Source organism: Physeter macrocephalus, unplaced genomic scaffold (genome assembly GCF_002837175.3).
Source record: "Physeter macrocephalus isolate SW-GA unplaced genomic scaffold, ASM283717v5 random_1, whole genome shotgun sequence".
Lineage (NCBI taxonomy): Eukaryota > Metazoa > Chordata > Mammalia > Artiodactyla > Physeteridae > Physeter > Physeter macrocephalus.
Window position 1 is genome coordinate 57,125 of NW_021145287.1, and position 18,408 is coordinate 75,532.

The following is an 18,408-nucleotide window of genomic DNA, read 5'->3' on the forward strand; positions in this document are numbered from 1 at the left end:
TTTTACTAGCTTGTCAATGCTTTTAAGTTTTTTTTCACTTGCTCTGTTTTTGTAGTTTGTATTCAGCGGGAAGGTTGGAATTAAATACCAAATCAGGTGGGCTTCCCTGGTGGTGCAGTGGTTAAGAATCCGCCTGCCAATGCAGGGACACAGGTTTGAGCCCTGGTCTGGGAAGATCCCACATGCCGCGGAGCAACTAAGTCCATGAACCACAGCTACTGAGGCTGTGCTCTACAGCCCCCGAGCCACAGCTACTGAGCCCGTGAGCCACAACTACTGCAGCCCACGCACCTAGAGCCTGTGCACCGCAACGAAGAGTAGTCCCCGCTCTCTGCAACTAGAGAAAGCCCGTACGCAGCAACGAAGACCCAATGCAGCCAAAAATAAAGAAAATAATTTTTTGAAAAATACCCAATCAGGAGCCTGTCTCCCTGAGTGTAATTTTTTTTTTTTTTTTTTTTTGGCTGCTCAGCTTGCGGGATCCTAGTTCCCCAACCAGGGATCGAACCCGGGCCCTCAGAGTGAAAGCGCCGAGTCCTAACCACTGGATCGTCAGGGTATTCCCTTCCCTGAACGTAATATTAAGCAGATCCCCTGGGTTTTGTTTATATTTCTCCCTGCCCCCACTGGGTAACAGCAATCCTATTTACCCTAGAGAATTAAAATCAGTCACCCCAGCCAACAATGGTACCCACTTTTTACTTTGCCCGGTGGCAGATGGAACTCAAAATAGCCCACTGGCAGTCTCAGATCCTAATTTAGAGAAAACATTTTTGTGCCCCCTGGTGGAAGCATTCCTTCATTGGATCCTAAAGGCTCTAGATCAGCCAGAGCCCTGAGCGGCAGAAATAGAAAACAAACATTTTGCAAAAGAGTCATTAGTTGAGATTGCAAGAGGCTGCACCCCGACTTCCACTCCTTGGTTCCTGTAAGAGTAACACTATACATATATCGGTCAGTGGTTCAGAGCATAGGGAGTATCTGATGTTCAGTGATGGAGTATTTCTTAAAAGAATCCTAAAAGAATCGAAAGCCATTGGTGTTGGGCTCATAAACTGCCTTTCCAATAATAGAGAACTAGTCTACTTATCATTTCTAATACTTTTTATTTAAAAATTTTTATTGAGACATACCTACAGAGAAGTGCACAAATCTTGTGTAGGTCAATGAATTTTTACAAAGTGAATAAACCTGTGTAACCCAGATGAAGAAAAGGAACATTACTAGCCACCTAGTGCCCCCCCCACCTTGTTATTATCTTCCACAGGGAACCACTTTCCTGACTTCTATCCCCATAGGTTAGTGTGTCCGTTTACATAACTTGATATAAATGGAATCATACGATATGTCCTCTTTCAAAATTGATTTCTTTTATTCAAATATTAAGTTTTTTGAGATTCATTCGTGTTGTTGGGTAGCAATAGTTTGTTCTTTTGAATGTTGTTTAATCCACTGTAGTGCTGTGCGCATTTGGGATGCTCCAGTTTGAGGCTATTACAATTAATGCTGTTGTGAGCATTCTCATACAGGCTTTCCCATATATGTATCCACAGACAGAATTACTCAGTCATGGGGTATGTGTGTGCTCAGCTTCAGGGCTCGCACACTGTCTTAGACAGTTCAGGCTGCTGTAACAAAGTACCACAGACAACAGACATTTACTTCTCACGGTTCTGGACGCTCTGGGAAGTCCAAGATCAAGGTGCCAGCAGATTTGATTCCTGGTGGAAGTCCACTTCCTGGTTTGTAGACGTCTGCCTTCTTGCTGTGTCCTTACATGGCCTTTCCTCATGGAGAGAGGTATTTCTGGATTCCTTTTCTAATTAGGGCACTAATACCATCATGAGGGCCCCACCCTCAGACCTCGTCTAAATCTAATTACCTCCCAAAGACCCCACCTCCAAATACTATCACACTGGGGGTAGGGCTTTAATATATGCATTTGGGGGTCACAAACATTCAGGCTGTAATGCATACTTTTGACTCCTGCTTTGGAGTCACCTGTGATACCCACAATCATTTGGGGGTACAAGAGTGCACCAGGATTGTTGCTGGGTGTCCTTCCAAGCCGCTGATACCTATTCTGCAAGTTTGGTGCAGGGTAGGCAATGAAAATACCTCTCAACTCTCATCTGCCAAACATGATTTTAAGGCACAGTGATGGTAAGATGTGTCCTGAAGTATTAAAATGGGGGAGGGGTGGGGAATAGGTACATCTTAGAATTGCTGAAATAAGATATATTACCAGGACCAAAGACCAAGCCCTGGGGGCTCTGATAGTTACAGGTGGAAGAGAGGATGGAGAGTCAGCAAAAGAGGCTGAAGGTGAGCCTCTGTGATAGGATAGGATAGCCTCTTTGTGAAGGTGTGCCAGTGTGATAGGGGGACAGCCAGAAGACTGCGTGTCTCAGAGACCTGGAGAAGAGTTTGAAAAAGAAGGGAATGGTCAATGGTGTCATGGGGGTTGATAGGCTGATAAGGACAGAGAGGAAATCTCTAAATCTGTTGAAATGGAGGTCGTGGTGTCTTTGTTAGAAGATGTTTCAATAAACTGGGGGAACAAAATCCCCATTAAACTGGGCAGAAAGAGGCTTGGAAATAAGTCAACAGAGATATGGAGTATAAACAGAATATGTGTTTTTATAGGGTGAAAAGAAATGGGGTGACAATCAAAAGCAAAATGGGCTTAAGGAAGGGCTCTGATTTTTTTAAAAGACGATACTAAGCCGTATTTGTAGACGAATTTGCGTGATTCCATAGTGAAGGAAAAATGAATGGTACAGAAGAGAGTTGCAGGAGGGAAGTTCTTCATGGAGGGAACGAGCTTGGGAGTAGTAAGCAAGGGAGAAGAGGGGGGCATCAATTAAGTTAGTGGCTTGATACGGTGGCAGGAAGGTGGGGGAACTTCTATCAGACCCCCAATATTCAGGCCAAAGATCTGCCAGGTTCTGGGAGTTAATTTCCCCCTCCCTAAAATGAGCACATGTTTGGCAGCCCAAGTGGACTGTTCACTCCTCTTACCTTCGAGTACCCAACAACCCCTGGCCTGTAAGCGAGTGTAAAGGGTTAACCACGAGGTTAAAGAAAGGTCGGCGAGTTAGCAGGACGCATGAACTCTATCTAGGCCACCTCTGGGCCTGCCAATTCTCACCAACCTCTCACCTTCTCATTTTTGGACGGGCCCAGACCCTCTCTCTCTCCTCCCACTCCACCAGGTGGAAGAGGGAGAGCTGGAGCCCGAGTCTCGTCACGCGCGCCCGTCTCCGTCGCGCCTGCGCATTCGTCCCTCGTCTCCCTGGCCCGGGAGAACCGGCCAGGGACTCGTTCTCCGTCGCTCGCTCTCGGGCGCGCGCACCCGGGCGGCGCCTGCGCAGAAGGACGAGGAAACTGGTTCCCCGTGCGGCCCCAGCGCCTGCGCGCTGCGGGCTCCGGGCCTCCAGGCCTGAGGGAGAGGAGCCGGGAAGATGGCGGCTGTGGTGGAAAATGTAGTGAAGCTGTGAGTGGCCGTTTCGATCTCTCCTAGGCCGGGAGGTCTTGTAAGGGGCCTGGGAGCAGGGGGCGGTATGGGAAGGGACGAGGCGGAGAGAGGGTCGTGCCCGGGAAGGCCTTGTTGCGATTCCTAGTGGGGAGGGCAACAGGAGACTCCGGAGAAGACGTTGCGCTTCTTTGGAAACTTGTGGAGGCCCTGAGGGTGGCCCACGGGAGCCCCTAACGGGCAGCCTCCCTGTGGGGCTATGCGGTCTGGGCGCTGCCTTCATGCTGAGGGTTTCCAGAGTATGGCGCCCTTGTTGCGTACGAGAGACGGTCCCGGGTTCCCTCCTGAGACGCCTCCGTCCGGGGGAGCCGGGCAGAGGGCGGACCCGGGAGTGGCCCAGCCGCCGACCCCTTCTCATCGGCTGCACGCAACTGGCCCTGGAGGAGCAGGCTCGGCAGCCCTGGCGCTGTTAAGCACTCTGGGCTGTTTTATTCTAAACAGCCCCGTGATGTTCCGGGTGGGGGGAGGGGGGCGGGTGGTCCTTGAGTATCAGGTACCCGAGACCAAAAATATTCTTGGGAAGAATTTGTTGAGGAGCAGATACAGAGGGAAAGAACTTCAGGGAATAGGGCCTTTGCGCTCCGCCCAATCCCAGCCATCCAAAAGCGGGCATTGGACGGACGCGGTCCAGGCCGCCCTGCCGCCCAGAGGGGCATCTAGGCCGGCCGTCTTCGCTCTGCAGTACTCTTGGGCTAGGCAGATTTCGAGCAAGGTTAAAGTTAATGGTTGTTGGGTAAATGGAGACTGGCCTGTTAGCTGTGAGTTAAAGATGCCTTGGGATTTGATGTAACCCAGCCTCCTCCCTGCAGAAGAATCTGAATGAATTTTGCAATGGGTTCATGCCCCCCGTGGGCGAATACAGCAAGCTCCTTTAATGGGTAAGTTTGGCTGGCTGCAGAGGTAGGAAAATTGAGAGCTGTCTAGGTGTCTAGTTTTGGATTTTGACTGAATGACAAGGTAAAGGTTTGGGAACTCTTCTAAAGGACTCACAGCTTCTCATCTGTCTTTGTGGTGGGCTGAGCCCCACTCTTCCCAAGAGCCCTTTTTAAGCGTACATTTGCTTCTCTCCCTCCTCCTGCCTGCAGCCTTTTCTTTGAAAATGCTTTCCCACTTCCATTAAGCTAAGTGCCTTTTTCTCCTCTTGTGGGTTTTTTTTTTTTTTAACTTGCTTTCAGCTCCATCCTGCTGCCTCTTTCAGCCACCCCTCCTCCCAACACTATTATCTTTCTCTCTGATCTGCCCACTCCAGTTTCCCCAGCTCTCTCTTCAAGCTGACATTTCCCTCAATTTAGGAATGATGCTGTTGATCTGCCATTTATATAGTTATCCTTCCTGACTCAGATGTTCTTTCTTTGTTTCCCTACCTTTCTCTTTGTTGACTCCTCCTGTCCCATTGTAAGGGTAGGTTTTACACAGGTTTCATGCTTCTCGAAAAAGAATCAAAGCTTATACCTTGGAAACCTTCCTGTACTGGGGGAATGTCAGACTAGCCTAGGTTTAAGAGTTATATGTAATGAGATTCTTTATGTTGGAAGACTTTCATCTGGGAAATAGGGTTAGCAGCCCTTTTGTGTGATGTTAGAAATGAGGGTTTGGCCATTTAAATAGAGCATGACTTCTTATTTCTCTTAAAAGAACTGTAGAGATCGTGAGGGTCACCAGCCACTGGTTCCTGAATGCCAGTAATGAGAAACCAACTTTCTCCTCCTCAGTTCTAGCTGTAGAGAGCTGTGGACCACAGTTAATACATTTCCCTACAGAACTTGCCCTTTAAGAAGGGACTTGCAGTCTTCCTGTACCATTCTTATCCTGGAAAGAGGTGCTTTTCTGGCGCTTCTCTTGATCATGGTGTGCCTAGTCTTCTGACAGCTGAGGTTATACATCGAGGTCAGGACTACTAGCTCATCTTTTCTGACTTGCATCTTGTTCTGGGAGAAGAATTTCCCTGTTTATAAATTTTCTGTCCCTCCCAAATGTGGTGTCAGAATTGAAACAATCTTTAAGGGGTCTTACTAGGGCAAAATAATAGTATAAAATAGCTGTGGTTGCTGACTGGTTTTGAAATCCTCTGAGTTACGTAACGAGATCTGGAGAATGATGTTACCTTGAAATTTCTTGAAATAGGAGCCTTAGATTCTTAAGAGATCTCTCTCATTCTCTCTTGCTCTATCCTCATCAGATCCTCTCTTCCTCCAACTGGTGTTTCATTCTCAGCTCTCTTACTCACGAGACAGTTTGCCCCACCTTCCGAAATTCCACTTAATTCACAAGAGCTTTGATAGAACATCTCTCATCCATCCCCCCAGCTGTTTCCAGCTTCCTTGTTCTGACTTTGCAGCTCTCAGCCTGTCTAGCCCTTCCTTCCATTTGACTTACAGTGTCAGTGTCAATTCCCATCAGTGGAAACAAAGGAGCTGCTGCACTCAGCCTTGTTTATCCAGTTTTCCTCTGTTTAGTGCGGACATGGCTGCCTCCTAAAGGCGAGCAAATATGAGCCTGTTCCCTTCGCTGTACTCTCCAATACAGGATTCATGCCTACCTCAAATTACAGTCATTACAGCGCATTGAATCAAGCCAGGCTGCCTTGTGGTGTCACAAGATGTGTGTGCAGTGTGCGTCTTTTTCAGTTGTTGGGAATGTGCTCAGCTGTGCCTAAGTGGTCTATTGTGGCTGCCCAGTGAAAGCCCCCCTCAGATTCAAGAGAAGGGTTTGTTGCTGGAGCTTGAGTTATGGACACAAACAACAGAGGACCTCGGTTCAGCTTCTCTTGCTAGGAGTCTCCCTCTTGTAGAATATGTCAGCTTATCTAGTTCAGCCTCCCCAATCAATAGCATAGGAATCTGAGGTCCACGTAGGTTGATTAAATGTCCATGTTTATGTGGTGACTTGCAGCCAAGCCAGGTTTTTTTACTCCTTAGTCGAGATGTTTCAGACACCATCGTGGGTACTGAGGATATTGTGGGAAAGAAATCATCTCTGCCCTCATTTTGTTTATTTTGAGATTGATTGGATATATAAATGTGAATATAGTTAAAGTTCCCATACTAAAGTACTTGTTAAACCGTGAAGCATGAGAACAAGATTGGTTCTATATACATGCTTCTTAATTTATTTACTTTTATTTTTGGCCGAGTTGGATCTTCGTTGCTGTGCGTGGGCTTTCTCTAGTTGTGGTGAGCCGGGGCTACTCTTTGTTGCAGTGTGCGGGCTTCTCATTGCGGTGGCTTCTCTTTTTTCAGAGCACGGGCTCTAGGTGCACGGGCTTCAGTACTTGTGGCTCGCGGGCTCTAGAGTGCAGGCTCAGTAGTTGTGGCGCACAGGCTTAGTTGTTCTGTGGCATGTGGGATCTTCCTGGACCAGGGATCAAACCCTTGTCCCCTACATTGACAGGTGGATTCTTTTCTTTTTTTTTTTTTTGTGGTATGCGGGCCTCTCACTGTTGTGGCCTCTCCCGTTGCGGAGCACAGGCTCCGGACGCACAGACTCAGCGGCCATGGCTCACGGGCCTATCTGCTCCGCGGCATGTGGGATCTTCCCGGACCGGGGCACGAACCCGTGTCCCCTGCATCAGCAGGCGGACTCTCAACCACTGCGCCACCAGGGAGGCCCGACAGGTGGATTCTTAACCACTGCACCACCAGGGAAGCCCATACATGCTTCTTAGAACCAGATAACTCCTGGCACTGTGCTGTTTTGCAGCTTTTTAAAGCACTTTAAAAAATCAGATTTCAAATTGAATCTTTTGAGTCCAAGAAGTTTCTTTCCTAAAACGTTTGATGGTGTGAGAATGGAGAAGGGCCTAGGATAGGCCTTTGAGCAGACAGGTTTTGTATCAGTGTAGTGGTACTCAGTAGAAAGTAGGCTTTGAAAGTGTTCAAGTATTTTCTGATGTTTTCCATTGATTGTAAAATTAGTATATAGAATTAGTTAGTTGGCTAAACACCTAGTTTAAAATTCAGAAGATATAAAATGGCACATAGGAGAAAGTCCCCTAGTCACCTGGTTTTTCTCCTTGGAGGCCTACAGTTTCTTTTCCACCAATTGGCTACATAAATGGTGGCATCCTATAACACTCCTTAGCCCTGTACCTTTTTTTTTTTCTAGTTATCTTGGAGATTGTTTAATGTTAGTATACAAAGAGCTTCCTTCTTTTTTTTTTTTTTATGGCTAAGTAGAATTTCATTGTATAGTTTGTATAGATAGAGTTTGTATAGAGTTTGCTAAATATAGTTTCCTAAGTCCCCCAGACCTTTTTGAACTCTTTTCTCATTTGTAAAAAGGAGCTAACCTCTGCTTCTCAGAATCCTGAGGGTTGAGAGAAATAGCATCTTGGCTAGCACAGGGTTATACTCTTGAGAGGCACAGAATGAACATTATTTTCTTCCCCTCTTTGTGGGTTAGACTAAGGTCTGATTAGTCACATGATGAAATCCTGTGTTCCTGACGGTAATTTATTTGTAAAGTACCTTTCCTCATAATGGCTTAGTGAAGGGGCTTGGTGTCCCATGAGGCAGAAATGGTAGCAAATAAAAGCAGAGTGACACTCTCCGGGTCCCTTGAGCCTTCTGGAGAAGCAGATGGCAAGTGAAAAGGATAGCTCAGCACCAGCCCAACACATACACACACACACACACACACACCTGATCTTTGTCTTTCCTGCAGCCTTGGGGAGCAGTATTACAAAGATGCAATGGAGCAGTGCCACAATTACAACGCCCGCCTCTGTGCTGAGCGCAGCGTGCGCCTGCCTTTCTTGGACTCACAGACCGGAGTAGCACAGAGCAACTGTTATATCTGGATGGAAAAGCGACACCGGGGTCCAGGTGAGGGTCCACTCAGGAGCACAAGGAGGAAGAAGCTTCCTCCTCTTGGGTGATGAGCCAGCTGAAAGGGTTTTCCTTACTGCTTCCCACCCATGGATGATTATAGTCTTCCCATGATTAGAAGCCCAGGGAGGAGGAAGCATCTTTGTTTTCTGCAGGGCTGCACTGCTGAAGCTCTTGTTGGGCTTCTGGAGAGCTATGTGTTAGCCAAGGCCTCTGAGCTTACATCTGTTTTTCTTGTCCCCACCCCGTCCCCAGGCCCTCACTGTCCATATTCCTCCCTTGCTCTAGAACTCAGTCAGGGCCTACTCATGCAGAAGGTGCTTGGTATTATTTTCTAGGGTTAGGTCTTGACTTCTCTCTCTTTTTCCCTTCCACAGGATTGGCCTCTGGGCAGCTGTACTCCTACCCTGCCCGGCGCTGGCGGAAAAAGCGGCGAGCCCACCCTCCTGAGGATCCAAGACTTTCTTTCCCAACTATTAAACCAGGTAAAGCACACTCCTCCCTGAGCAGGGGCATAGCCTGCTGTGGAGTAGGAGGCCTGCCAATCACCTGTTACGTACCAGGCCCAATGCTAGATCCTAAAGATACTAAAATGACTGAGATGTGATTCCTTCTGTAAAGAACTCAGTCGAATAGAAGAGACAGGTAAACAGATAAGTTATGGTGCCAAGTGAACCACGGTGTCTTGGTTCCTGGGTAGCCAGAGACCAGAAGACAGTGACTGGCTAGTGGCTGGTCTAGCACTGTGTACACCCAGAGAGGTCTGCTTTCAGCCCTTCTGAGCCTCGCCTTCTCCTGGCCTTGCCTGCAGACACAGACCAGACCCTGAAGAAGGAGGGGCTGATCTCTCAGGACGGCAGTAGTTTAGAGGCTCTGTTGCGCACCGACCCCTTGGAGAAGCGAGGCGCCCCAGATCCCCGAGTTGATGATGACAGCCTGGGCGAGTTTCCTGTGACGAACAGTCGAGCACGGAAGGTACAAGATTAACACTGTGGTTAAGGGAACTTTGATGGAAATCAGTCTCCTCTTTATCAGAGGCCACCCAGTAATCAGAATAGAAGTAGAAGCTGTGGGCCTGGAGACAGCCACCTGGAGTTCTGTTCCTGCTCCATTCCTTAATGAGGACTTCATTGTTACCTTCCAGTCTTTCCTGCTCCTTTCCTTCTAACTACAGACTCTCATTCATCTTCTGTTGCCACCAAAGTTTTTTGGTGCCTGGGGTTACATGGGTGATGCAGACCTGGTCTCTGCCAACAAGGAAGATAAAACTGTACATAATAGGAGCTAAAAATATGCCAGGCACTGTGCCAAGTGCTTTTCCATCATCTTCTCCAGTCTCTACAACCTTATGAAATAAGTATTGTTGCTCATTTCACATATAGGGAGGCTGCAGCAGATCAGTGAGAAAAAAAAAAACTTCCCACCAGGCCACCCAAGTAAGCAGGAAGGCTCTAATTTAAATCTGGGAAGTGAGGTGTCAGAAGGGAACCACCACTGACATGCCCCTGAGGTGGCAGATCAGAGGCAGGAGAGGCCACAGCTACTTGGGGTATCAGGGAAAGTTTTATGAAAACATGGGGTTTGATTTAGCCACTTGGAGATGATGGGAAAGGCATTCCAGGCTAGGGGAGCAGCATGAAGGAGGCACAGAGGAAGGAGAGCCCAAAGCACTGAAAGAACAGCAGTGAGGAGTGAGGCTGGAATGGAGGGGCCAGGGCTCAGAGGAGGTTCTGGGCGGCCTTGGCCAGTCCCATCATGGGGGAGCTTTTGGATGTTCCTTATTTCTGCCCATCCTAATCTTCCTGTCCACTCAGCGGATCCTAGAACCGGATGACTTCCTGGATGACCTCGATGATGAGGACTATGAAGAAGACACTCCCAAGCGTCGGGGCAAGGGGAAGTCCAAGGTGAGGGCCGGGTGCTGCCTGCAGCCTGGGGGCTCAGGTAGCCGGCGCAGCCCCACTGTTTTATTGCTTCTTGTTGCCATTTTCCCTCTTGAGTGAGAGGAGCAGCCAGCTTCCAGGAGAGTCTAACCCCTCAGGCCTAGACACCTTATTAAGGGCATCTTTTTGCTCTTCTTCACAGGGTAAAGGTGTGGGCAGTGCCCGTAAGAAGCTGGACGCGTCCATCCTGGAGGATCGAGATAAACCCTATGCCTGTGACAGTGAGTGCCTCACGAGTGGGTGGGTAGTCCTTGCCTTGGACCCAGCTCCTCAGGATATGAGAGGAGGGAAGGTTGTGTTTTTGTTCAAAGTGGTAAAACAAGCCTGGACTCTTGTCCTGCCTGCTGACTGGTTCTCTCTGAGATCCCTGAGAGGCCCTGGCCTCCGCTACACGGTGGGTGAGCCCTGCATGCTCTCGGGGAGATTGCTGTCCTCGGGGTGGGGGTACCCATGAGGGGCACACACAGCAGGCAGGGTTGGCCTCAAATAGGTGGCAGCCAGGTCTGCTGGCCCCAATCAAGTCAGGGCCCCAAGAGTCCAACACTGACTTTTTCAATGTCTGTGCTCTCTCCCCCTTTTCTCTCTGTTGCCCCACTTCTGTCCCTCCACCCTGGGGGCACCATCACCGCTGGGGTTTCTCTCTCGTTTGCTCCGCTTTTCTGCGGCTGCTGCACCTGTCTCAAGTGTATCAAGGCCTTCTTCTCATGACTTTTCTTTCTGTCTTTCAGATAGTTTCAAACAAAAGCATACCTCGAAAGCGCCCCAGAGAGGTAGCTCTCTCAACTTTTCAGACTTTTGGTTTTCCTATCCCTTTTCCCCTCCTCCCTTGTTCCTGCCTTTCTCATCTGTGATGCTAGTTTTAAAGTCTCTGGAATGGCATGGGGTAGGAGCAGTGGGCCTTCTATTGTGCCCCACTCCTCACGGTCCTGGAAGCTGCCTTTACCACTGCTGGTCTCCCACAGAGTTGCTCTTAGGGCTGCTCGGGCCCACTGCATGGGGCGGCTTCAGCAGCGTTCCAAGGGGCCCGTTACAGACATCCCTCTGCTCCCCTCCCCCGCAGACACACAGTGGTCAACTAGCGCTCCCCGCCATGCCGCCACCCCACCCCCCATCCCTTCCCTGTTCCTTTCCTGCTGTCCCCTGCTCTTCTCGGTATCCCTGCTCAGAACTGCGAGGTGCCTCATGGGGATCTGCTTTCCTTGCTGGTTGGGGGGTGGGGGGGTTGGGCAGGGCACTGATGGGGGAGTGTCTTTGCGTTTCTTTGGGAGACAGCTACCCCAGCAGACTCAGTTGGTAGGTTATCCCCAAGAGATCCGCCCCCTAGCTCCTTTATTTGGGCAGAGATGGGCTATGTTATATGTGGAGTAGCATAAGCCTCCTTCATTTACTGAGAGGTAAAAAAGTTTGGAGTCTCTGCTACCTTTCCTCCTTCCTGCCATATTGCAAGACTATAGAAATTTCCTCTCCCTCCTGACCTGGAGCTCCCCAGACTATTCCCAGGGCGGGTGGTGATGGGGCAAGGGCTCAGCCTCCCAGACAGCCTACGTGGAGGAGTAGAGGTGGCCGTGGGCTGGGGTTTAGTAGGGAGAAGAGCCATGGAAGCTGGAGAGCCCCAGGCCTGATGTTCCTGGCCACGGGGAGGCGGCTGTCACTAAAGGCCTGTCCCTGAGCAGAGCTGATGGGGGTGATTACCTCTGCCCACAGCTTAGAGGGGCAGGGATGTGGCACTCTGGGATCCTGACACCTTTCTCTGCAATCTTCTCCACGCTTAGTTTGTGGAAAACGTTACAAGAACCGACCAGGCCTCAGTTACCACTATGCCCACTCCCACTTGGCTGAGGAGGAGGGCGAGGACAAGGAAGACTCGCAGCCACCCACCCCGGTTTCCCAGAGGTCCGAGGAGCAGAAATGTAAGCTGGTGTCAGAGGTGGGGCAGACAGGAGTTGGCCTGGGTGTGAAAAGCCCTCCCTGCAGGGATGTCGAAAGACCCAGAGGCCCACATGGCTCTCATGAAAGTTCTTCCCTTTCTCCCTGTAGCCAAGAAGGGTCCCGATGGATTGGCCCTGCCCAACAACTACTGTGACTTCTGCCTGGGGGACTCCAAGATCAACAAGAAGACAGGACAGCCCGAGGAGCTTGTGTCGTGTTCTGACTGTGGCCGCTCAGGTACCTCCAGCCCAGGGCCAGGGCAGCCCTAGCCGGCACCCAGTCCCCAAGGGGCTCGTGGCTTGCCAGCATCCAGTGGCTGTCACGGTCAACCAGGTCACCTCGCTTCTCCGCGATCTCCGGCTGCCTGTTTCACTCGCTCCCCCCCACAGGGCATCCGTCCTGCCTCCAGTTCACCCCCGTGATGATGGCAGCAGTGAAGACCTACCGCTGGCAGTGCATCGAGTGCAAGTGCTGCAACATCTGTGGCACCTCCGAGAATGATGTGCGTGTGTCGTCCCGCCCCCGTACCCGCCCCCACCACCCCCAGCACGCTCCTGCTCAGCTTTTACTGTACTTTCCACCTGTGGGAACTTTGATTTGTTCGGCAGGTGTTCATTGAGTACCGACTTTGTGTCAGGCACTGATTTAGGCAATAAGCACGCTAAAGACAAACAAGGTCCCTGCTTTCATGGGGTTTACATTCTTGCGAGAACAAGCAATAAGCAAGGAAATGGGTGACGTTTTTATGATATCCCATGAAGAAAATGAAACCAGTAATGTGGCAGAGAGTAACTGGATAACTGATTTAGATAGGCCTTTTCTGAGGAGGTGATGTTGGTGTTGAGGTTTGGATGATACAAAGGAGACAGTCCAAGGAGATTTGGAGAGTGTTCCCAGGAAAGAGTAGCCAGCACAAAGGCCTAAAGGTGGACACACTGGGTGGATTGAGGCCACTGTGGCTGGCTGGAGCCCTCCTGCTGTGGGAGAGCAAGTAAAAGATGAGACTGGAAGGCAGGTGCCATCAGGTCTGATGGTGTAGTCAGGAGTGATGTGGTTTGTCTTACATTTTAAAAAGGTAACTTTGGCTGCTCTGTGAAGAACAGATTGGGAGGGAACAGTGTGGAGGCCATGAGATCCTTTAGGCGGCTGGTGGCGTCCAGGTGGGATGACAGTAGTGACTCTGTCTGGGTGGAAGTGGACAGCAGTGATTTTCTGGCCAGAGGGTCCCATGTCTGTTCTTACTGCCATCTGTCCTGCCCCTCCTGGAATTAGCAGCCGTGTCTGCAGAAGCCCCCCTTCCTACCTGTCCCCAGCGGCCCAACTGAGGCCCATTAGTCATTCGCCTCCCCCCTTCCTCTTCCATCTTGCCTTGTCTAGGACCAGCTTCTCTTCTGTGATGACTGCGATCGTGGCTACCACATGTATTGTCTCACCCCGTCCATGTCTGAGCCTCCTGAAGGTAGGTTTCCCTGATCTCTTACTCAGAACAAGTGTTTTATTAATAACTTGGAAAATCACTTGTACAGTAAGTGAGTTCTCATATCAGTGATACATTCTTTCAGATTAGGGAGTAGGCACATGGCCTTCACTCAGTTCAGAGTGCTTTCCTAGGACTGCAACTTTGAGGCTTTAATGTTTGTACATTTGCACCAGATAACATTTACAAACACAGAAAATCGGCAGCCTGAGAGAAAACAGATGCTGAGCAGAGAATACTGACCAGAAGGAGACATTTGTCTTCCTCTAGCAAGTCTAAGGAACTCAGTTCGTAGCTTGTCTGACGCGAGACTAGTTTTAGCACTCCATTCTTGACAGATGTGAGCATTTGTTTCTGCCGGTGTGGGGGAGGGAGTTGAACCTGGAGCCTGAGTGGGTCACTCTGGCCCTCCAGCAGTGCTTAACGATGCTTCAGGTTTATGGAAGGTCTTCGACAAAACCAGTGGTGACACCAAAAAGTGGCTGCCTTGCCGCAAGTCCTCTTCCAGCCAGGTGTCTGTGCCGAAGCCCCTCCTTTATAGAAATTCAGAAGCTTACTCAGAAGGACACAAATGCCTGGTAGCTGTTACTGTGACAAAGGATGTGGGCCAGCATTACAGGCGAGAGAAAGTAGCTCACTGTGATGTGGGCTGACTTGTAGTGTAGGTCAGACTGCTGTCACCCCCTAGAGAAGGAGGCCACTAACAAAGTCTGAGGGTCCTTCAGCAGCTGCAGGGGAGCACTCAGCTTTTTCATCTGTCATACTGCGTTTATTAGTTTCATCTGTCATGCCATGTTTGAGGAGAAGTAGTGTGTTTTTTGAGGTTTTTTAACCATAAAATATCAGTTCACAGGCACAATTCTACATTAACTGTAGAAAGACTTTCCTAATGAAGTGCCGTCAGACCCTGAGATAGTGGAGAGTTGCAGGCAGCTCGCGGGGGGACCCCGTAGAACCATGAGATGGTCTAGGCTCTAGGTCAGGGGGTTGCAAACTATGACCCTCTGGCCAAACCTAGCTGCAGCTAGTATATATAGCTCACAAGCTAAAAACGGCTTTTACATTTTTAAAGAGAGTTTTTTTTTTTTTAAATATGGCTGAGACTGTATGTGGCTCACAAAGCCTCAAGTAGTTAACGCTCTCTGGCTGCTTACAGAAAAGCTTATCAACTGCTGCATGTTTACCTTTGGGTCAGAAAGGATCTTACCTTTTTGAGAGTCACATGTCTCTGAAGAGCTGATAAAAGCTGTGGATTCTTTCCCCCAGAATAATGTTCGAATACACATATGTACAATTATGCGTCTAACTTCAAGGCATTAAGGGCTAATTTTGTTTCTCAAAAAAAAAAAAGCGTAGAAGAATCCAACCATAGCAAATATTAATAAACAAGGTATGACCTAGTTATTTTTCTCATAAGGGACATTATTTCCTGTTTTTCTATGAAACCAGACTTGGGTCCCAACAAGTTGGGTCATCATAGTTGGCCCCCTTTCCTCTGATTGGGTCCTCAGCCTCTGCTCAGGCACCTAGTGACGGTGGGGAGCCCTTCCCATCTTTCCGTGGTCTTCACAGAAAGCTGTCTTATGTGGAATCAATATTGGTTTCTCTAAAGCCTCTATTCATGATCTTTATTCTAACCTTTGGGGCCATGAGAATGATGAAGTCTGGTTCTTCTGTAATCACAAGTTTAAAGCTTTTTTTTTTTTTTTTTTTTTTTTTTTTTGGCTGTATGCGGGCCTCTCACGGCTGTGGCCTCTCCCGTTGCGGAGCACAGGCTCCGGACGCGCAGGCTCAGCGGCCATGGCTCACGGGCCCAGCCGCTCCGCGGTGGCCTCTCCCGTTGCGGAGCACAGGCTCCGGACGCGCAGGCTCAGCGGCCATGGCTCACGGGCCCAGCTGCTCCGCGGCATGTGGGATCCTCCCAGACCGGGGCACAAACCCGTGTCCCCTGCATCGGCAGGCGGACTCTCAACCACTGCGCCACCAGGGAAGCCCAAAGCTTTTTAAAGCTTTAAAAAAGTTATATCTACCCAGGTCCTCTTTAGTGATTTTGATTTAATAGGCCAAGAGGGCCTGGGCATCTGTATTCTGAAATAGGCCTCCAGGCGATTATTTCTTGTATCTCCATTGAGAATTATTTTTCATGATATTTGAAGACCTAGGGTTCCTCCCTGCTCAGGATAACTGTGAAACTTTGCTACTGCAGAACATCTCCCATCCTACCTGTAGCCAGTCCTGCTGCTGGAGGTGAGGTGTGGGGGCTAGAAGAACAGCAGATGAGGATTGTGCAGGGCCCCTCCTCACCCCATTATTATTCTCTGCAGGAAGTTGGAGCTGCCACTTGTGTCTGGACCTGCTGAAGGAGAAAGCTTCCATCTACCAGAATCAGAACTCCTCTTGATGTGGCCACCCCCGATCTCCCATACATCTAGGGCTGTTTCTCTCCTGTTTTTCATACCCACCTTCCCTTCCTAATCTCTTTCACAAGTCCAGAGAACCTCGGGGAGGTCGTGCCAACCTGCCTTTGGCAGCAGCAAGCTGAGGTGGCAGCTCTGACCGCCTCTGGCCCCAGGCCCTCAGGGAGAGCGGAGCATCACACTGCCCCAAGGCATACCTGTGGGCCCAGCTTCTCACTGTTCTCCGTGAAGTGCATTCACTCTGTCTGCCTTGGGCCCCGGCCCTGGTATTCACAGGGTTCACACCGTGTCCTCCCAGAAAGAGTGGGAGAGCAGCTCACGTCTCTCAGCTCTGCCTCCACTCTGGTCCCCAGGCTTTTCCCTTCCCCTGGAGGTGAGCCAGGCTGGGGCCTCTGCCAGAGCGGCTGGGAGTGAGAACTGAGCAAGCTTGCAAGACGCTTCCGGAGCCCTCTGTGCTGCTTAGCCTCACAGCCTCCTTCCCCCAGAGTGGCTCTCTGCGGCTCTCTGTTCCCGCTACCCAGGATCCTTTGCCTGAGCCAGGATACTCTTGGTCACCCTCCCGGCTCTGTCCCATCCCCACCAGCCCACCCCAGGGGGAGTAGCAGCTTCACCTGATTGTTCCTTGTGCTTGCCTGGCTCACTGTCACAGGCCCTGGTCTCTAGTGACTGAAGCATTCCCCACCCTTGTTATTTCCTGTCTTCTGCCTCCCCTCCTTATTCCCTTTGGTTTTGTGGGGAGAGGGGAAGCATTAGGGGGCCAGGCCAACAGCTTGGGGGCCACAGGGAGATGTTGGATAATGTGCCTGTTTTTTAACTCGATGAAAAAGCCTACCTCCGAAATCCCCTTTTTGTTCTTCCTGGACCTGGGCATTCAGCTCCTGCCCTTAACTGAATTGGGAGCCTCTGCCTCCTGCTCTGTGTATCCTGGCTCCTGGGTGCTGGGGAAGCCACGTAGGCATCCCTTGCTTCCCTGGCACACTCGCTAGCAGCTGGTAAGGTCTTCACACCCTGATTCTTCCATTTTCTGCCTGGTGACACTGACATTAAGTAGTGGGGCAGGGACGGTCCATGCCAGGACACCCTGGAGTGTCCTTCCCCTTGGCTGTGGGCAGGCCCTAATTCACTGTCACTTTGGAGTTGAGGTGTCTTTTTTTTTTTTCTTTCTTTCTTTCTTTAGTTCCTGTATTCTAAGCATTAGTACAAATAAACATTTTTACACAGAGCCCTCTGCTGGATTGTTTATCTCCAGACTCCCTTTCCTGGTTAAGGCCACTTCTTCCTAAAACTTTCTTCCTTAGGACAGTGGCTTTTAATTGTTTTGAAGCATAGCTTTTACCCCAAATTAAAATTTTTGCGTAAGCTCAATAGATTAAGTTGATATAAAATTGGGTATTTAATTTCTTATGTAAATTAGGTTATAACAGTTTTTTAATAAAGAACAATGAAGTTTTGATTAATACAAAATTTGGGTTAAAAAATAACTTTAAAATCCTGTTTATTTCTGTATTTTGGTTGGTTTGGAGGAAATTCTGCTGGATTTGTATATGCAAGTGGTGACAGGTTTGAAACAGTTGACCTTGCGATTTCAGATACTTAAAAATAGGTCCAGAAGCTTGATTATAATGACAAGAAAATTAATGACATCACAGTGAGACACATGAAACCTTTTTGCACGAGTAACGAACATGAGCAGAGATACCTCAGCCTTGCTTGCCTGGCGTACTTGCATTGTATGCAGCGTGCACGAACTCGGCCCGTAGTGCAGCGCTGCAGCCTTCCTCCAGGCAGGTATACGTGCACAAAAGTGAGTTTCCTTTTCCTGCAGCCGTTTTAAAGATTTGAATCAGTTATGAACCCCCTGAAGTATCTTTAAGGTTTTCTGGGACAGTCTGAAAGCCACTGTTGCCTACTGAAAGGTGTGGCCTGGGCCCTTGTGTTCAGTTAAGTAAGCAGGGTGCTCTGGTTTGGGAACTGTTAGGGACAGCACAGCCCCCATCCTCATGCCTTTGCATGGAAGTAGGCCTGGAGCAGAGGGAGGAAAGCAATGAGATGAGCCCTGGTGGTTCAGTAGTCTAAGGCCAGAACAGAAAAATGTAAGAAATGCGAATGCTGACGAGAACACTAACAGGCCTGAGTGAGAGGAAATCTGGAAAGTTGGCAGGCGGAGTTAGGATGGCCTACAGAAGGATGCGAGAGGAATCAGGATTGGGATGGGAAGGGAAGCCTATGAGAAAGGGGACTCATCTGCGGCCCCAGCCTTGCAGTCAGAGCTGTGAAGGGA

At 49.5% G+C, this 18,408-nt stretch overlaps 1 protein-coding gene across 4 annotated transcripts; it reads left to right on the forward strand.

Moving 5' to 3' along the window:
* The first annotated feature begins 3,390 nt into the window (after window positions 1–3,390).
* Window positions 3,391–17,350, forward strand: DPF2 (double PHD fingers 2). Of its 4 annotated transcripts, XM_028482982.2 has the most exons (13): window positions 3,479–3,496; window positions 4,345–4,413; window positions 8,198–8,358; window positions 8,739–8,846; window positions 9,173–9,336; window positions 10,176–10,268; window positions 10,447–10,525; window positions 11,033–11,074; window positions 12,077–12,214; window positions 12,342–12,470; window positions 12,623–12,735; window positions 13,611–13,692; window positions 16,035–17,350. In XM_028482982.2, exons 2-13 carry the CDS (start codon window positions 4,355–4,357, stop codon window positions 16,109–16,111), a joined length of 1,245 nt encoding a protein of 414 aa, XP_028338783.1. In that variant the 5' UTR covers window positions 3,479–3,496; window positions 4,345–4,354; the 3' UTR covers window positions 16,112–17,350. The 4 variants fall into 4 exon arrangements, with proteins under 4 accessions (XP_023989050.1, XP_007117490.1, XP_007117488.1 ...); XM_024133282.3 differs by lacking the exon at window positions 4,345–4,413 and having other exon boundaries at window positions 3,391–3,496; XM_007117426.4 differs by lacking the exon at window positions 11,033–11,074 and having other exon boundaries at window positions 3,478–3,496.
* Window positions 17,351–18,408: the final 1,058 nt, after the last annotated feature.